The 14,573-nt window shown below is 41.4% G+C and overlaps 1 protein-coding gene across 1 annotated transcript in view; it reads right to left on the reverse strand.

Annotated features, from left to right (window-relative positions):
* Positions 1–14,573, reverse strand: part of prkcha (protein kinase C, eta, a) — a 36,563-nt gene that overhangs the window by 20,061 nt on the left and 1,929 nt on the right. Inside the window, exons 2-7 of the mRNA XM_012864567.3 lie at positions 9,406–9,469; positions 3,420–3,573; positions 3,297–3,331; positions 3,121–3,203; positions 280–409; positions 33–166 (exon numbers count right to left, since the gene is read on the reverse strand). Of these exons, the coding sequence (XP_012720021.2) occupies positions 33–166; positions 280–409; positions 3,121–3,203; positions 3,297–3,331; positions 3,420–3,573; positions 9,406–9,469 (600 nt within the window). The remainder of the gene's footprint in view (positions 1–32; positions 167–279; positions 410–3,120; positions 3,204–3,296; positions 3,332–3,419; positions 3,574–9,405; positions 9,470–14,573) is intronic.

Consider the following 14,573-nt stretch of genomic DNA (forward strand, 5'->3'; position numbering starts at 1 on the left):
GAGTAACGGTGGAAACAGTGAAGTCTTTCTACCAAGGTGTTTCGTTTGGAGAGTCCTCCCGCCTGCAGACCCATCTCTGCGAGCTTGTTGGCCAGTTCCACGCTGTTGACTCCGCAGTTCGGGGCGACATTGCCTTTACAGCGGATGTGAACATTCATTTTGCAGACTTAAAGAAATGGAGGCAAGAAGGAGAGGAATTAGACAAAGCTGAGATAAAAGGCGCAGTCAAAGATCCCCGCTTGCAGAAGCAACGGTCCCCCCCCCACCCCAGGTTTTTACTTTTGCAGTGCAGGCCCTGTCGAACTATTCCCCACAGCAGCGAACCACAGTGGTCACAGAAGGTGGGAGACTTGTAGTTGTGGATGTTGAACTTATGAGGGACGTTGATGCTGAAACCTTGAGTTACATCCTGCAAAGAAACAACGGAGACCCTAAATCAACTAGTACAGGCTGGTTTATACATCTTATGTACAGTCAACTACAAGTTTAAATCTGAAACTAGATGTTTACATTCGCTGTGTAAAAAGTGAGAATTCTTTTCCTGTTTTAGGTCAATTATGATGACCAAAACTAACTTTATTTACCAAATGTCAGCTTCCATTAATATTTGATAGAATTGCCGTTTAAACTGTATGGCAACTCAGATGTTTTGGGCGTCTGTTCACAGTTTCTTTCCACAGTTTTTGTGATGGACGCTCCTAAGCGTCGACTTTGTAGCTAATTTAGCGGTATGCCTAGCGTCACCGTGCAACTGAAAGAACAACACGCACCAAAGCTTCAACTTCCTGGCTGATGTCTTGAGCTGTTGTTTCAAAACTTCCACAACGTGTTATTTCTTAACGGTATTATCTGTTTTTATGAATTGCACCAGTTCGAGGTGCAGCGAAGCGTCCACACGACATGATGCTGCCACCCCCGTATATCACAGCTGGGACGGTATTCTTAGGCTTGCTAGATTCCCCCTTTTTCCTCCAAATGTAATGATGGACGTGGAAAAACACGAAAATGTTACTTTCTTCGGACCACAGGAGATTTCTCCAAAAATAAAAGTCTCTTACCCATCATATATTTACAAAGTGTGTTTTTTCCATGTTGCATTTGGAGGAATGGCTTCTTCCTTGCAGAGTGGCCTTTCAGCCCACATTGATATAGGATTTGTTTGCCTGAGGATAATGAAACTCTCTTAGCAACTTCAGCTTCACAAGGTCTTTTCCTTTTGTCCTGGGGTTAATTCACACATTTCACAACAAGACGTGTCCAACTGTGGGACACAGAACCCGTCTCAATCCATGACTGCATAACAGCATAAACGTATGAGTATTTGTGCAGGAGAGCGCGACACCCGAGGATGAACCAGACTTGTGAAGGGCCACATTCTTCTTCCTGATATATTTTGATGCTACACAAGGAAGTAGTGCATTTAAAGTACTGCCTTAAACATTTTTCTATTTACTTTTTGTATATTTTTACTTTAAATATTTTTTTCGACAGCCAAATGGAACAGAGGTCAAATTGCCTTTTAAACAGATTCTGGTATACAGCCACAGCTGGGCGTCCAATTAACCCAAATATTTTTGAATTAACATCATAGTGGATGGCATCATCATCATCATCTTGGTTTTTATAGATTTATTTCAAAGGCATAGTCGTTTTTGTGAATGTAATATTTTAATTTTAAAGAAAGCTATAAAATAGTTCTGTAGGAAAACTCATTATTCTGGCATTTAGCATATAGAAATATTTCAGGCGATCCTAGACGACCTAAAACGGGGACCATTTTAAACCGCTTTAATGTGAAAGAACAAGAAAAAGGGTTATGTGTAGGGCTAGACGTTAATTCAATAACGATATATATCGATCAATATATATCTAGTGTGGTTGAATAGAAAAAAAGGAGTTAATAAAAAGCTCAATAGAAGAACATTTTTCCTTCCTTTTGCATTCTAGCCTAGCATATAGTTTAATGCTACAGTCTTTACATCGTCCCAACCAATCACAAACCCAGACGCAGATGAGCTCCGTCACCACCAAGCTTCAAAGAGTTCAGACAGCATGTGTTCTTTTCTTTCTGTTTTTAAAATTTGCAGCTTTTTTGGTTGAATAAAGGCTTGCGTTTGAATTCAGTGTTCTTTATTTAAAAATAGGTCATCAAGCAACAGCATTAACTGGCCAGGGCTGCATTTGAAATATATTTTTTGATAATTATCAACATCGATCAATCTGATTTCTATTTTATCGATATGCTTTTTTTCGTCTAACTGTATTTGCACCCCTGGTCAAAGTGTGCAAAAAGCCTTAAAGACCTGACGCACCACAGAGAGCGTTTGAAGTACTGTGTAAGGTGCTGGTTTGCTAGTTCAGGCTCTCACACAACATTTCTCCTGATTTCCTCCTCCTCATTTGATAAATAAGCATCTAAATCTCCACCTTTAAAACTCAGAGCTCCCTACTTTCATATCCCTACTACTACTTGTCCCAGATTGCCCCAGTTTTATGCAAAGTTTGGATTTATTTAACATCATTGCTCTTCAGCAACCGTCAGCCTTTGCACTCAGTGTTTCTTTCACACCTATTCATTTTTTACACATCGACTTCGGAGATACAAATGAACAGACCTACTGTGAGCTACAAGCTCAAACAGACCCTTAAAAGGAAAAAAAATTTAACCTCGCTAATACATATATGTCCTTTTTCTGGATATGTGGGCTTCAGTCAGACGAGGCTGCGAACAACGGCTTTCCTGTAAGTGGGACGTTATTTTTGCCCTCGCTTCATTAGCTCAGAGTTATCGAAAACCAGATAAACCTTTGCTAGTTACCAAATATACAGTCACACTACTGATGGGTGTTTTTACAGCGAGAGAAGAAAATGCAACAGAAGCTGATGTGGGAAAGTTTAGTGAAGTGCGTCGTTCTGGCTCAGTGGTCGGCTCAGACAGAAACAGGAAGCTGTAAAAGGCTGCTGATCACTGCAGGTGCTGAGGGGGGTAAACTTGCATGAGTGGGAGGGGGCTGCTATCATAGGACATCCTGTATCAATTTAAAGTCTCTTAAAAAGTATTTCCAACCTGACCGTTGTCTCGAAGATAAAAAAAAAAAAAAGATGAAACCCTGCAGTTACCTTCTCTTTTGTTGACTTCTTCATGCGTGGACACACGGTTACAACCAGCTGGTGGCATCGCTTATGAACTACACACGTACACACTGAAAAAAAAAAAACACGCACACGGTTACAATCACGTCTGCTTCAGCAGTGAACTGTGGCAAGCAAACGTGGAGGAAAGCGAGCATGCACACCTTGACACTGGTAACCTTGTTTTCCAAACACGCCCCTGAAACAGAGGAGAAGACACGGTTAGGTCTCCGCCAGGAGGACGAGGTAAGGACAGGACGGACTCGGTGCGGGCGGACGGGTCTCACCAGATGAACTCCTTGCAGTGGAAACAGAAGGTGGGCTGACGGAGGAACGTGGACATGAACTTGTGCCCGTTGACCTGGTGGATCCGTCGCCGCACGGCGCCCTGCCGCGTCCTCGTGAACTGTTTGTGGGTGTTCTCTTTGATCACGGCGACGTCTGCAACGACAGCAGGGGAAGGCTTTGGGAACAAACGACGGGAAAAGACGCACTGAAATGTGCTTCTTATGTGTGACACGAGCGGCTCGCTGTAGCAGAAACGGGTCTATTTGTAGTTCAGCTATAGGAAGTTCCGCTTTGCTTCATGCTTGTTTGAATTTCTGAGATAAACAGCTAAGCAGCTTCCTAAAATGTTAAAAATGAAGATAGGTGGAAACCAGAGCCAGTCCTAAGTTATACGAGGCCCTAAGCAGAGGATTTGGGGGACTGGAGGGCACCAGCCAGCAAAGCAACACTGACCTCCCATTTATAGTGTACACATTTGACTTTATTTAATGTGTTATTTTTGGATCCCAAATTTAGCACCACTTGTGTAACAGTAGCCAGTGATGAATTAATCTGAATGCAGAGCTTCAAATTTTCTATTTTAAAATGTGTCCAACATATTTTCACCATTTTTAGAGCATATTTGAACAGTTAATGACCAAACATTTATCTTCTTCACAATAGGCGACGTGTCTTGGGAACAAGGGTGTGTCTACCACGTCTCGACCAGGGAAGTGACTTTCCCATGATGTCACCATCTCATTTACGTGTTTTTTTACTCTTAACACATTTGTGCAATGCGTTCAAATTAAGTCAAACTGTAATGCTCTATAAGTGCAGCAAAGTTCTTTAAAAGGTTCTGCGGAAGAGCTTATGGTTCGCTTTCCAACAACCCGAGAGGACTAGTCAGGGCAACATATTCACGGCGTCATAGCTCATTAATCTTTGACCCCTCCCCTCTTTTATTGACAGGTTTTTATGAAGGCATGTATTGCGTAGTGACAGTTTAACTACACAATTCATACTTATTCCTTGTTGCCCTGATATCACCAAATTAATTTATTTACGGCCGTTTAAGACGACAAGCAGTGCTTGCCAATGCTTTCTGATCATAATCAACTGATCCATCAAGCACATCAGCAACACAGCTTTTTTGTTTCTGTGTCCATTTAACATGAAATATTCCCTGCATAGATTCTAATAAAGCTTCTTGCATATATAAATCAAGCGGAGCACTGTGGCGATAGAAGTAAGGCTCCACTTGTGAAAGTAAAATCTGTTGGGCTCTTTTTGGCATTAAGATAATAATACTTATTGCCACATTGCCAGACATGACCGGAAAAAAAAAAAGAGAAAGATGTACTAACATCACCGTGGCAGGGTTAAAGAACAAAGTCGCAAACGGTGTTTTTGGATTCAGTGGAAAACATTCAGCTCTGATCGTAGGTCAAAGCAGCAAACTGACCTACTTAAACTCAAAATAAACTGCGGGCAGATAAGCTGGAGTCAGCTAGTTTTATTCTGAAGATAATCCGACATTGTTTTGAGGTTGAAGCGCAGTGTTTCTATCGTTTCTTCTTCCTATTTCACAGTTAAGAATCTGGACTAAATTTTGGGTTTATTAAAGATGCTCAATGTTTTGGTTGGCTGCTGCTCATCCATGAGCCTCTGTCCAGCTCCTGAGTAAAGTGCGTCTCTCCTCTGGCTCTGTTAGCGCCAGTTTTTGGGACCAAAGCTAGAGCTTGGGGTGGTTTCAAGTAAATCTGTCGCCTTTGATGTCCTCTAGTTCTAAATATACGTAGAACGATTTTTGAATAGGTCCTGGAGGCCCTGACTCCTGGAGATGGGTACCACCCCCCACCGGCTCTGCAGGGATTGCTGAACTATAGAAAAAATATATTTTAATTAACAAAACCAAGCACATCTGATTGTCGAATAATTTCAATCGCAGTGAATGATAAACTAAGTCAAAAATCACATTACAGCAGGCATGATTTTGCCTCTTTGGCGCATCTGATTGCACCGGGATAGGATACAGCCAAAGGATGCTTTGGAAGTGTGAAACCGTCAGAATATCATCGCCTGGTTCACAAGACTAAATGGATTTAGACGAGCAAAACAAGAAACATAGCATTATGTGGTAAAATAAACTGTAAATACGTGTGGCTAATGTTTTAAGTTGCATAGCCTCTTTGCATATTTACATGTCAGACTTGCCGCCGAGTCGTGAAAGTATAGCAGAGCTGCCGGAGAGATGAAAACCACATGAGCTACGGAAACCTCCATGCTGAGCCCACAGTCTGCCCTGCCAATAAAAGCTGTGATACTCTGAAGGCAGGTGTTAATTTGAGCATAAGTTACAGCCTCCATGCATGTAGCAACTTTATATGCAGAATTTGTATTTCTGAAGATGAATACCCAGCAAAAGTTGTTAAAAAAATTATTTGAGATTTTTTTTATACGCGATAAAAAAAGAGGTACTGAGCCTTCTATCTTTAGCCACATATAGACCCATATCTGTGTAAAAGCTTTAAACAAACCCCCAAATTCCTTTAATGTTTGTTCCCAAGCAGCTTCCTGCAATCTTCAAGTGATCTGGATTAACAGTTTGTCAGGATTTCTTTCTTTCAAAGTTTTTCTTAGACTAATGGCTGCTTTTTAAAAACATTTCCAGTCTTTTTATTGACCAGTTTCAGTTTCTTGAGCTGCAGAACTCACCACATGAACCAGTCTTCTCTCCACACATAAGAGACCACTACTATTTAGCATAGACACAATGTTAAATTACATATTTAGTCACTTTAGGCTTGGATTTGTGTAATTTTCATCTTGAAAACAAAGCAATGTCAGGAAAAGAAGTATTTTACCTCATCAAGCTGATTCTTAAAAAAAAAAAAAAACATACAGCTGAAACATTTGATCAGCTTAAGAGGGACGCATCTCTCAGGTCCTGCATCAGACCTTTGCTTCCTGTTTCTGAAAGACTTTCAGACACGGAAGTCCTGACTGGGTATTAGCTCTAGGTTCCCATCGAGGTATTTTCAAAATGATCCGTTTAAGCATTAACTAAAGTGAACTCCTGATTTCTCTTCTTGGTTTCACTGTAAACCTCCATTTGGCTATGTGGTCAGTCTACAGTCCTCTTTAATAGCCACAGCCTGCAGGACGGTGATATTTATCTATTGAATTTGAGGTTTCCCCCACACCCAGAATGCTTTTCACCCTTTAAAATCAAATGTTTGCTGTGAGAGAGAGACCGTATCGGCTGCTGCAGCTCCTTATTTGTGTCCGTTCTGATACCTGCTCTGCACACACTGTGCTCAGGCCGCTGTTGTTTTGGGGAAGAGCAGCTGAAACACTTGCCATTTAGGTTTATGGCGCGCAACACAAAACGCTGAGCTTAAAAATGTCGAGAACGCATTCCGACACCTCCTTTTACACATTTTGTTACGTTACGACCACTAACTCATATGTGTTTCATTTGGATTTTAGGTAATGAATAATTACATTAAAAATAAATAAATAAAACATTTGTGCAATGCGGTCAAATTAATCCCTTATTCCTCTGATAATCCTGGATAAAATCCAGGGTACCACTTTACAGTAAGGCTCCCCTTATAGATGGCTAATAAATAGTTTATAGATATGTCATTAAGTAATCTTTAAATACTTTATAACTCATAAATAAGTGTTAATTGTGCACCAATTAAGGCAAGCAAACGACAAAGCTGACTGGGGTTTTTGCCAAATAGTGAGCCTAATCTCTTCAACCATATATTTAATTTAGAGTTGCTTTTATTAAACAATATATACTAAGTTACAGCCTTGTAAACACAAACCAGTCAGTTTTATCTCTTTGTCAACCTTAATGCCGAATAAACACTTATAAATGAGTTATTAAAGGTTTACAGATTAATTAATAACATATCTATGAACTATTTATTAGCCATCTATAAGGGGAGCCTTATTGTAAAGTGGTACCAAATCCAGTATATTCTGAGAACATCAGTGAACATCGTGAAGAACAACACAGAGATAGTTTTAGGGAAGCTTACAGCAGGCTAAGGTCATGAAACATTGTTTTAATCTTAACCAAAAGGGCCACGGTTAGACTATGGTAACTCTGGAGGATATCCAGAGAGCCACAGCTCAGGTGGGAGAATCTGTTGACACGACAACTAGAGCTCACATACCCGACAATTCTGGCCCTTATGGAAGGATGAAAATGATGGGTTAACGACAACCATAAGAAGTTCTGTTTTCATTTTGCTTCACTCAGTGTAGAAAGAAGGTTCTCCGGACAGATAAAACTAAAGTTAAACTTTCTTTCTGGTAAAAATGTCTGTGCCTGTAGCAAAGCTAACACTGGGTTACGGTTAATGGTGAAGCATGGTGGTGGCAGCATCATATTGTGCGGTTGCTTTGCAGAGTTCAACTTTTAAATCACTTTTCTTCTACTTTGCAATTATGCAGCAAATAGAAATCCAAATGAAATACACTGAATTTTGTGGTTGACGCAAAATGTGGAAACGTAATTGTGTGTAAACACCTTTGCAAGACACAGTATGACGTACAAGAACAACCCTTTCTCTGAGTTTAAATAGTGGCCAAACTACCAAGAAATGGTTATCAAAACAGAAAGTAAACATGCTAATGTTTCAGCAAACTTCTCCATAATAAATCATAATTAGCTGAAGCAAGGCAGGAGTTTATTGCAGACAGTAGCTGAATGTGTCAAATCAGATTGCAGCTCTAAAACAGATTAAAGCTGTCCTGCAGAAACTCATACTGGAACGTCCAGAACGTTATTGGAGCGAGTGCAATGAACCACAAACACAACAATAATGTGGACCTTTAAAAGGTGCAGAATGCAAGTTTTGAAGTTTTATTTATTATTATATGAATTGCCTGACGTGTAAAATTAGTTATGCTCTATTTGCCACTGTAGCATCTATATGTTGGATTAGTTCATGAGAGTGATTTGAATCCTCTGGACATGTGTGACGCTCTGCATGCTCTCGTTCACCTGGCTACTTTATCGAATCTCCACCGTCATCGATGACTTACTGAGAAAATACAGGCTAATTTCAATATTTATAACTTTCTTACCTCAGAAGACATTATGCCTCTAAACAAAAGACCTGAACAGCTGCAGCTGCAGTGGCATATACGTTTTCTTTTCTCCCATGTACGTGCACCACACAGGTGTAATTTCAACTTGTCGCCAGAGGGGGCAGATGTCTGCAAAAATCCCGGAGTTGACGCTATGCTACTTTAAGCGAGTTATTTTACTGCATTTTTACAGACAAAAAAATTCTTATCAAGACATCCCTGCCTGGATACTGTTAACTTCCTTTAAATAGCTTTTATTTAAGCCTGACACTGCTATTTCTCCCCACTTTTCCACTTTAATACACATTATGTCCATGCCAGCTACAACTACTGGACAGAAAATCAATGAAAATTTATCAAAAGTCTTCGTAAAAATAAAAAAATGAAAGAGCTGCAAAAAAGCTAGAAGAAAGGAACTCTGGCTCTTGGAAACTAATTTTTTTTTTTTTTTTTTTTTTTTAAATGGGGTGTTTCTGTGGCTGACACCTTATTAGTGCATACTATTTTTGGGACACTTCAGAGTGCTGCAGAAAAAAAAATTATTAAAATTTATTTGTTTTTGTTTTTTTAATTCAAACCAAGCAGAGCATCAGCAGAAAATAGGAGGAAGTTCTATTCATGGAGCATTAAAATAAAAACCCAGAAATATGGTGCAAGTAATCAGAACGGCCCAGCACGCAGCTCAACTTCTGCTTTATCACCCCTGCAAGTCACTTCCACCCATCTGATATAAACTGCTTTTTCATGGTGTTCATGTCCATTTGTGTGTGTGTGTGCAAAACCTTCGAAACATTCTGGCAAATTAGCTGAAGCATACATGCTTCATGTAGGCACACATGCAGAGGATATATCCTCTGGGATGTCAGAAATAAGAACTAAAGGCCATCGCCCTACCATCAGTGAACGATCCAGTGAGCGTAATAAGGACGTAGACCTTCCCCTCTGGTTCCAAGTCCATCTGCAGACACATAAACACAACATGCCATTATTTATGAACCCTCAAACAGGAAGAGGAAAAAGAAATGCATATCAAGCTGGATTACAGAGGCCTATTATCAAAACCTATTCCATTTACAACGCAGATTATATGTGCTTCAGATAGCTGAGCCAGTCAGGTACAATAACAGATGGTGCCATCTGCTTCAGGGCTTTGGTCTCAGGAGGTGCTCTGTCACAGCATAAGTTTCATTCCTTTGAGTCTACATAACATCGAAAGAATCTGAGGGCTTTCACAGGAAGGCAGCGCGACAGGTCCGGCCGGTCGGGCAAGGCGGCAGCGATCTCATGCGCATGGCTGGAAGTTTAATCATCACAGGCGTTAGTATCAATTTAAAAAAGGAGGACAGCGACTGGCTAGCAGGCAGGCAGGCAGGAGAAGAGACACTTCCTGCCGAAACCACTGAGTGGAAACTTAGGTCACTGTGCGCATGAAACGACATCTATTTATGTTTGATACACCCTTCCTGGAAAAAAAACACAAAACCTGACAGGGCACAAACAGAGACATGTGGAGCATGAAAGCGGCACACGGGAGAGGCGCCGGCTGACTTGATGTGAAAACATGTTTGAAGGAGACGTTTTGCCTTCGGTTTAAGGATCTCTGCTCCTGTTTTCAGTCACATGCTCACATTCGCACTGCCAGTCTGAAGTCTAGACAAAGAGAATGTCCTCTGAGGGACTTCCACCCTAAACAGGCTGCTATCTGGAACTGGCCTCCTCTGGCAGGAAAGGTTTGAAAACACGCCTGTTTAGAGGTGCCTTTGACCCGTAATAACAGGAACATTGACTATCATAGTTCATGTGTATTGATGTGTTTCACTTGACATGATTTAATGTTTGTTACTGGTCTCATAACCAGTGAACATTTCGATGTGTTTATGATGTTTTTATGTTTTTGTGATATAGAACTCGTGAACCGCCTTGCTGCTGAAATGTGCGATACAAATAAACTTGTCTTGTATCAGAAAATCGCCTTCTATAGGACCTGTCTGACAACATGGAGACGATGGAGAATCTCGAAAAGCAAAACGTAATGTCCTGATCTAAAGAAATTCAAGAACAGATTAGGAAAAAACGTCACCGACATAAATCAGTCTGGAAAGAGTTACAAAGCCATTGCTTTGGCTTTGGGACTCAAGTGAATCATTGTGAGAACAATTATCCACAAACCCTTCTCAGGATTTGCCAACCGAACAAAACTGATGTCAAAGATGCTGTGTTAGTGTGATGGTCTGCGACTGATTTGATGCTTTAGGACCTGGACGGCTTTCTTTGTTCAGGGGAGTGATAGATTTTGCTCTCTAGCAGAAGAAGGCCCGTCCATCTGTTTGCTACATTAGGCTCAAACTTTTGTTCTTAATGTTTACAAAAAACAACAGATGAATATATATATATATATATATATATATATATATATATATATATATATATATATATATATATATATATATATACTGAAGACAGCTGCAGTAAAGGCCTGGCAAAGCATCAGAAAGGAGCAAATCCAGCCAATTACTTTTGAGTCCCTGAAATGAGGAGCGTTTGTATAAAAATAGCTACAATTCCTACATGTTTGTAATCCTAGATTTTTGTTCAACCCCTTGAATTAAACCTTAAAGTCTGCACTTCAATTCCATTGTGTTTCATTTCAAATCCAATGTGGTGCAATGCAGAGTCCAAAAAATGAAGATTGTGTCACTATCTATCTATCTATCTATCTATCTATCTATATAAGCACAAACCATCTCAGACTGCTTTCTTGAACACGTCGATGAGTTCACTGAACTCACATGCCCTCCACAGTCACTAGATCACAATCCAATGCATCACCTTTGGGATGTGGTGGAACGGGAGATTCGCATCATGGATGTGGAGCCGACAGATCTGCAGCGTCTGGGTGATGCTATCATGTCAATATGGACCAAACTCTCTGAGGAAAGTTTCCAGTACCTTGTTGAACCTCTGCCACGAAGGATTAAGGCAGCTCTGGAGGCAAAAAGGGGATCCAACCCGTTACTAGCAAGGTGCACCTAATAAAGTGGCTGGTGAGTGTAGAGCAGAGGACAGTGAGAAGCTGTGCCAGTGGAAAACAAGGCAGCGTTGGTGTCGGGGTGGTTCATTTCTACCACAAAGAGAGAGAGAGAGCTGCCGCTTTTATGAGTTACAGTAGCTGGTAAGGTCCAAACCAAAGTCATTGTGCCTAATCTGTGGTTACTGTAGGAAAACGCAGACCCTCAGAGCTGCATCACAGAGGTGGAAATCTTTAAGCGAGTCTTAAACGGAGGTAGGTGGGTGGAAAATGTTGAGGGGTCTTTTTTAACCTAGTTTCAGTTTCTGTGCTTAAAAAAAAAAAAAAAAAATAGATTGCTGCTTCTCAACTCACGCCCACAAATACTTTAATGGGGAATCAATGAAGACGGGGGCGAAGCAATGTGAAGTGTGGAGGAGTAAAATAACTAAACACCTTGAAGGTGTCAGAGTGGGTGGAGTTATCTAAAGGCGAGAGGAGACAGAAGCTGGCCTTTAGGTCTGAATGTCAGCAGTGAAAAAAAAAATAAAGTATTTCAGAACGAATCATGAATTGAGTAATATTCTGAGGAATTCTGATAAAGCACACAGCTGTGACCACTACGGGTTGGCGAGGCCGAACACAACCCCATGTTCTACACAGTGTGCGTGGAGAAGATGGGAAAACATGATGTTTGGGAGCAGGAGACGATAAGGAGCAAGCTGGGCAAGAGTCAACAGAGACGGAGAGCGCTTGGCTGCGAGCCTCTGAGAAAATGATCAGCAAGTGGGGGAAAAAAAAAAAAGTGCGATAAACAGCAGAGTGGGCGTGTGGAGGCTTGCACCTCATGTATGAAGAGAACCAGCCGCAGCTCTTCGTCTGCAGAACAAAGCACCAAAAAAAAAAACGCAGCCCATCGTAGCTCAGATCTAGCAGATAGCAACCTCAAGCTTGGGCCTTGAAGTGAGAAAGACATTTGCAGACCAAGTTCCAGTTTCACATCACTTCCTCACAGCCAGCAGGGTCCTAATTTGTGTGTTAAATGTTATTTTGTGCTAAAACCTTCCTCTGCTGGGTCACAAAGCTGCATGCATCTCTGACTTCTGCATAAAGTTTATCAGTTTCTAGAGATTGCAATTTTAACATTTGTTAAATTTACATTTTTACCAATTAATGAAGGAAGAGCTTTTGCTTACGTTTACAATTATTTTTCTAACCTTGCGTTCCAGCATTGCTGTATATGCGTCTAATGAATGACGCTCCGCAGCCTTTTCTGGTCGTGCTTCATGGATATTTTAAAAGAAAAACTGTAAATGGTAAAGAGTTCTGCGTGCAGAGTGTGTTTTTGTGTTGCACACAGACAGAGAAAGAGAGAGAGACGTGCAGCCGCTCCAGGCTTCAACAGGTTCAGCTTACACTCCTGCAGTGGCTGCAGGTCCCGGAGGGACGAAAGTGCACAACAAAAAAAAAAAGAAGGAGAGAATAAGAGGGAAACTCCAGTCTGAAGAGTTAATTCCCAGACGTGAGCGAGACCATTTTGGTTTTGGTCACTTTCCCTGTCACCCCCCCTCATGCACAGAAACAGCTTCATGTCACTGATGCTCAGAAATAACAAAGAGCTCATTTTAAGCTTCGGTAAATAAACCGATTTTGTCTTAGAATAAAGGATTGGTGTGCAGAGTGAGGGTGGGCTGCTGCAGGCCTGGACCATCTGCACGCTCGTGTACTTTTGCCACGCTTCGGCAGCGCCAACGCGTCGCCACACGTGCTGTCGTGCGCTCCCACGCTGCGTTCGCCGCCGATTACAGTCAAAGCCTCTAAGCCAATAAATGAAAGACACGAAATGTCCCCCGGAGAGGCAATGGCCTGAGATGCGTCCGTTGAAGCCTTCTAACGTTAATACGTCCCTCCCTCAGAGACTCCGGGCACAGGGCACACCTGTTGTGTCTGCAGAGGGAAGAACGGGGGGGAAAGTTTCTCAGTGGGATCCATTGTGGAGATCATCCTTTAAGCCCTCTGATCTGCTCTGAAGTAGCTTCAAGGACTAAGAGCTCAAATAAGGAGACACAAACGTAATCCTTAAATCTGGGAGTTGAAGCATTATTTTAGCAGTAAATAGTTATTTTTCTGTTTGTGTAATTTCAAGGTTTTTATGCATGCAGCATCAGCTATCTTGCTCCATGTAGTGGGGCTGCACAACATATAGGTAAACATGTCATCCTCCCAACACCAATGTAGCCAAAGGACGGTTTGAAACGGAATATTTGTTGGCGGTTAAAGTTGGAGTGTCAGGATTCCCTACTTTGCATGAAAACAAAGGGTTCAGCCTCACTGCAGCCACTGGGCACACCCGTCAGAGACGACAGAGAGCGCGTCGTAGTGATGAGAAAACCCATGGGGATGTTGATTCATGACAAACAGTATCATCTGCAATATTAAACCATGGCATCGTCAGTGGAAGAGCTTCTAATATGGTGCATCCCTGCTTGATCTGGATGGAAAAGGTTTTTGCTCGACTGCAGGAACCGTTAAAGATACGTTTTGTTTTTTTTTTGTGTTTTTTTTTATACCAATCTTCATTTTCTGCTCCATTTCTGTGGCCCCACATGCTTTTCCCCAGGGAGCCTGGGCTGCAAATGTTTAACTGCAGTTCTGTCCTCGTTGCTCCGTTTAGTACTTTTTTTTTTTTTTTTTTAGAAAAAAAGAAACCCCGAAAACAGGGAACTGATACGTCTTACTTAAATGAGAACTTTTTGCAGAAGCTGGTTTGCATCTCAGGAGAAAGCGCTCCAAGAGTGGCTATATTAAGCTCCACTTCTCAAGAAGGCTGTGAGTTATACGGGCTGACGGCCAAACTGATTTTAGGTGATTTAAGGTGGTGAATTCCCGTGTTTCTGTTTTATCGGTAGAGGTGATTGGTAAAGACGTAGGGAGAAAGAAAGCATCTGAAGTCAGAGACTCATCCGGCCCTATGATCACGACACCCTGTCAAAACATTGGTCGTTCTCTGTGGCTTCAGTGTTACACATCTCTATCATTAGGCATTAAGAAAATG

The sequence above is a fragment of the Fundulus heteroclitus genome, chromosome 19 (genome assembly GCF_011125445.2).
Source record: "Fundulus heteroclitus isolate FHET01 chromosome 19, MU-UCD_Fhet_4.1, whole genome shotgun sequence".
In the NCBI taxonomy this organism is placed as follows: domain Eukaryota; kingdom Metazoa; phylum Chordata; class Actinopteri; order Cyprinodontiformes; family Fundulidae; genus Fundulus; species Fundulus heteroclitus.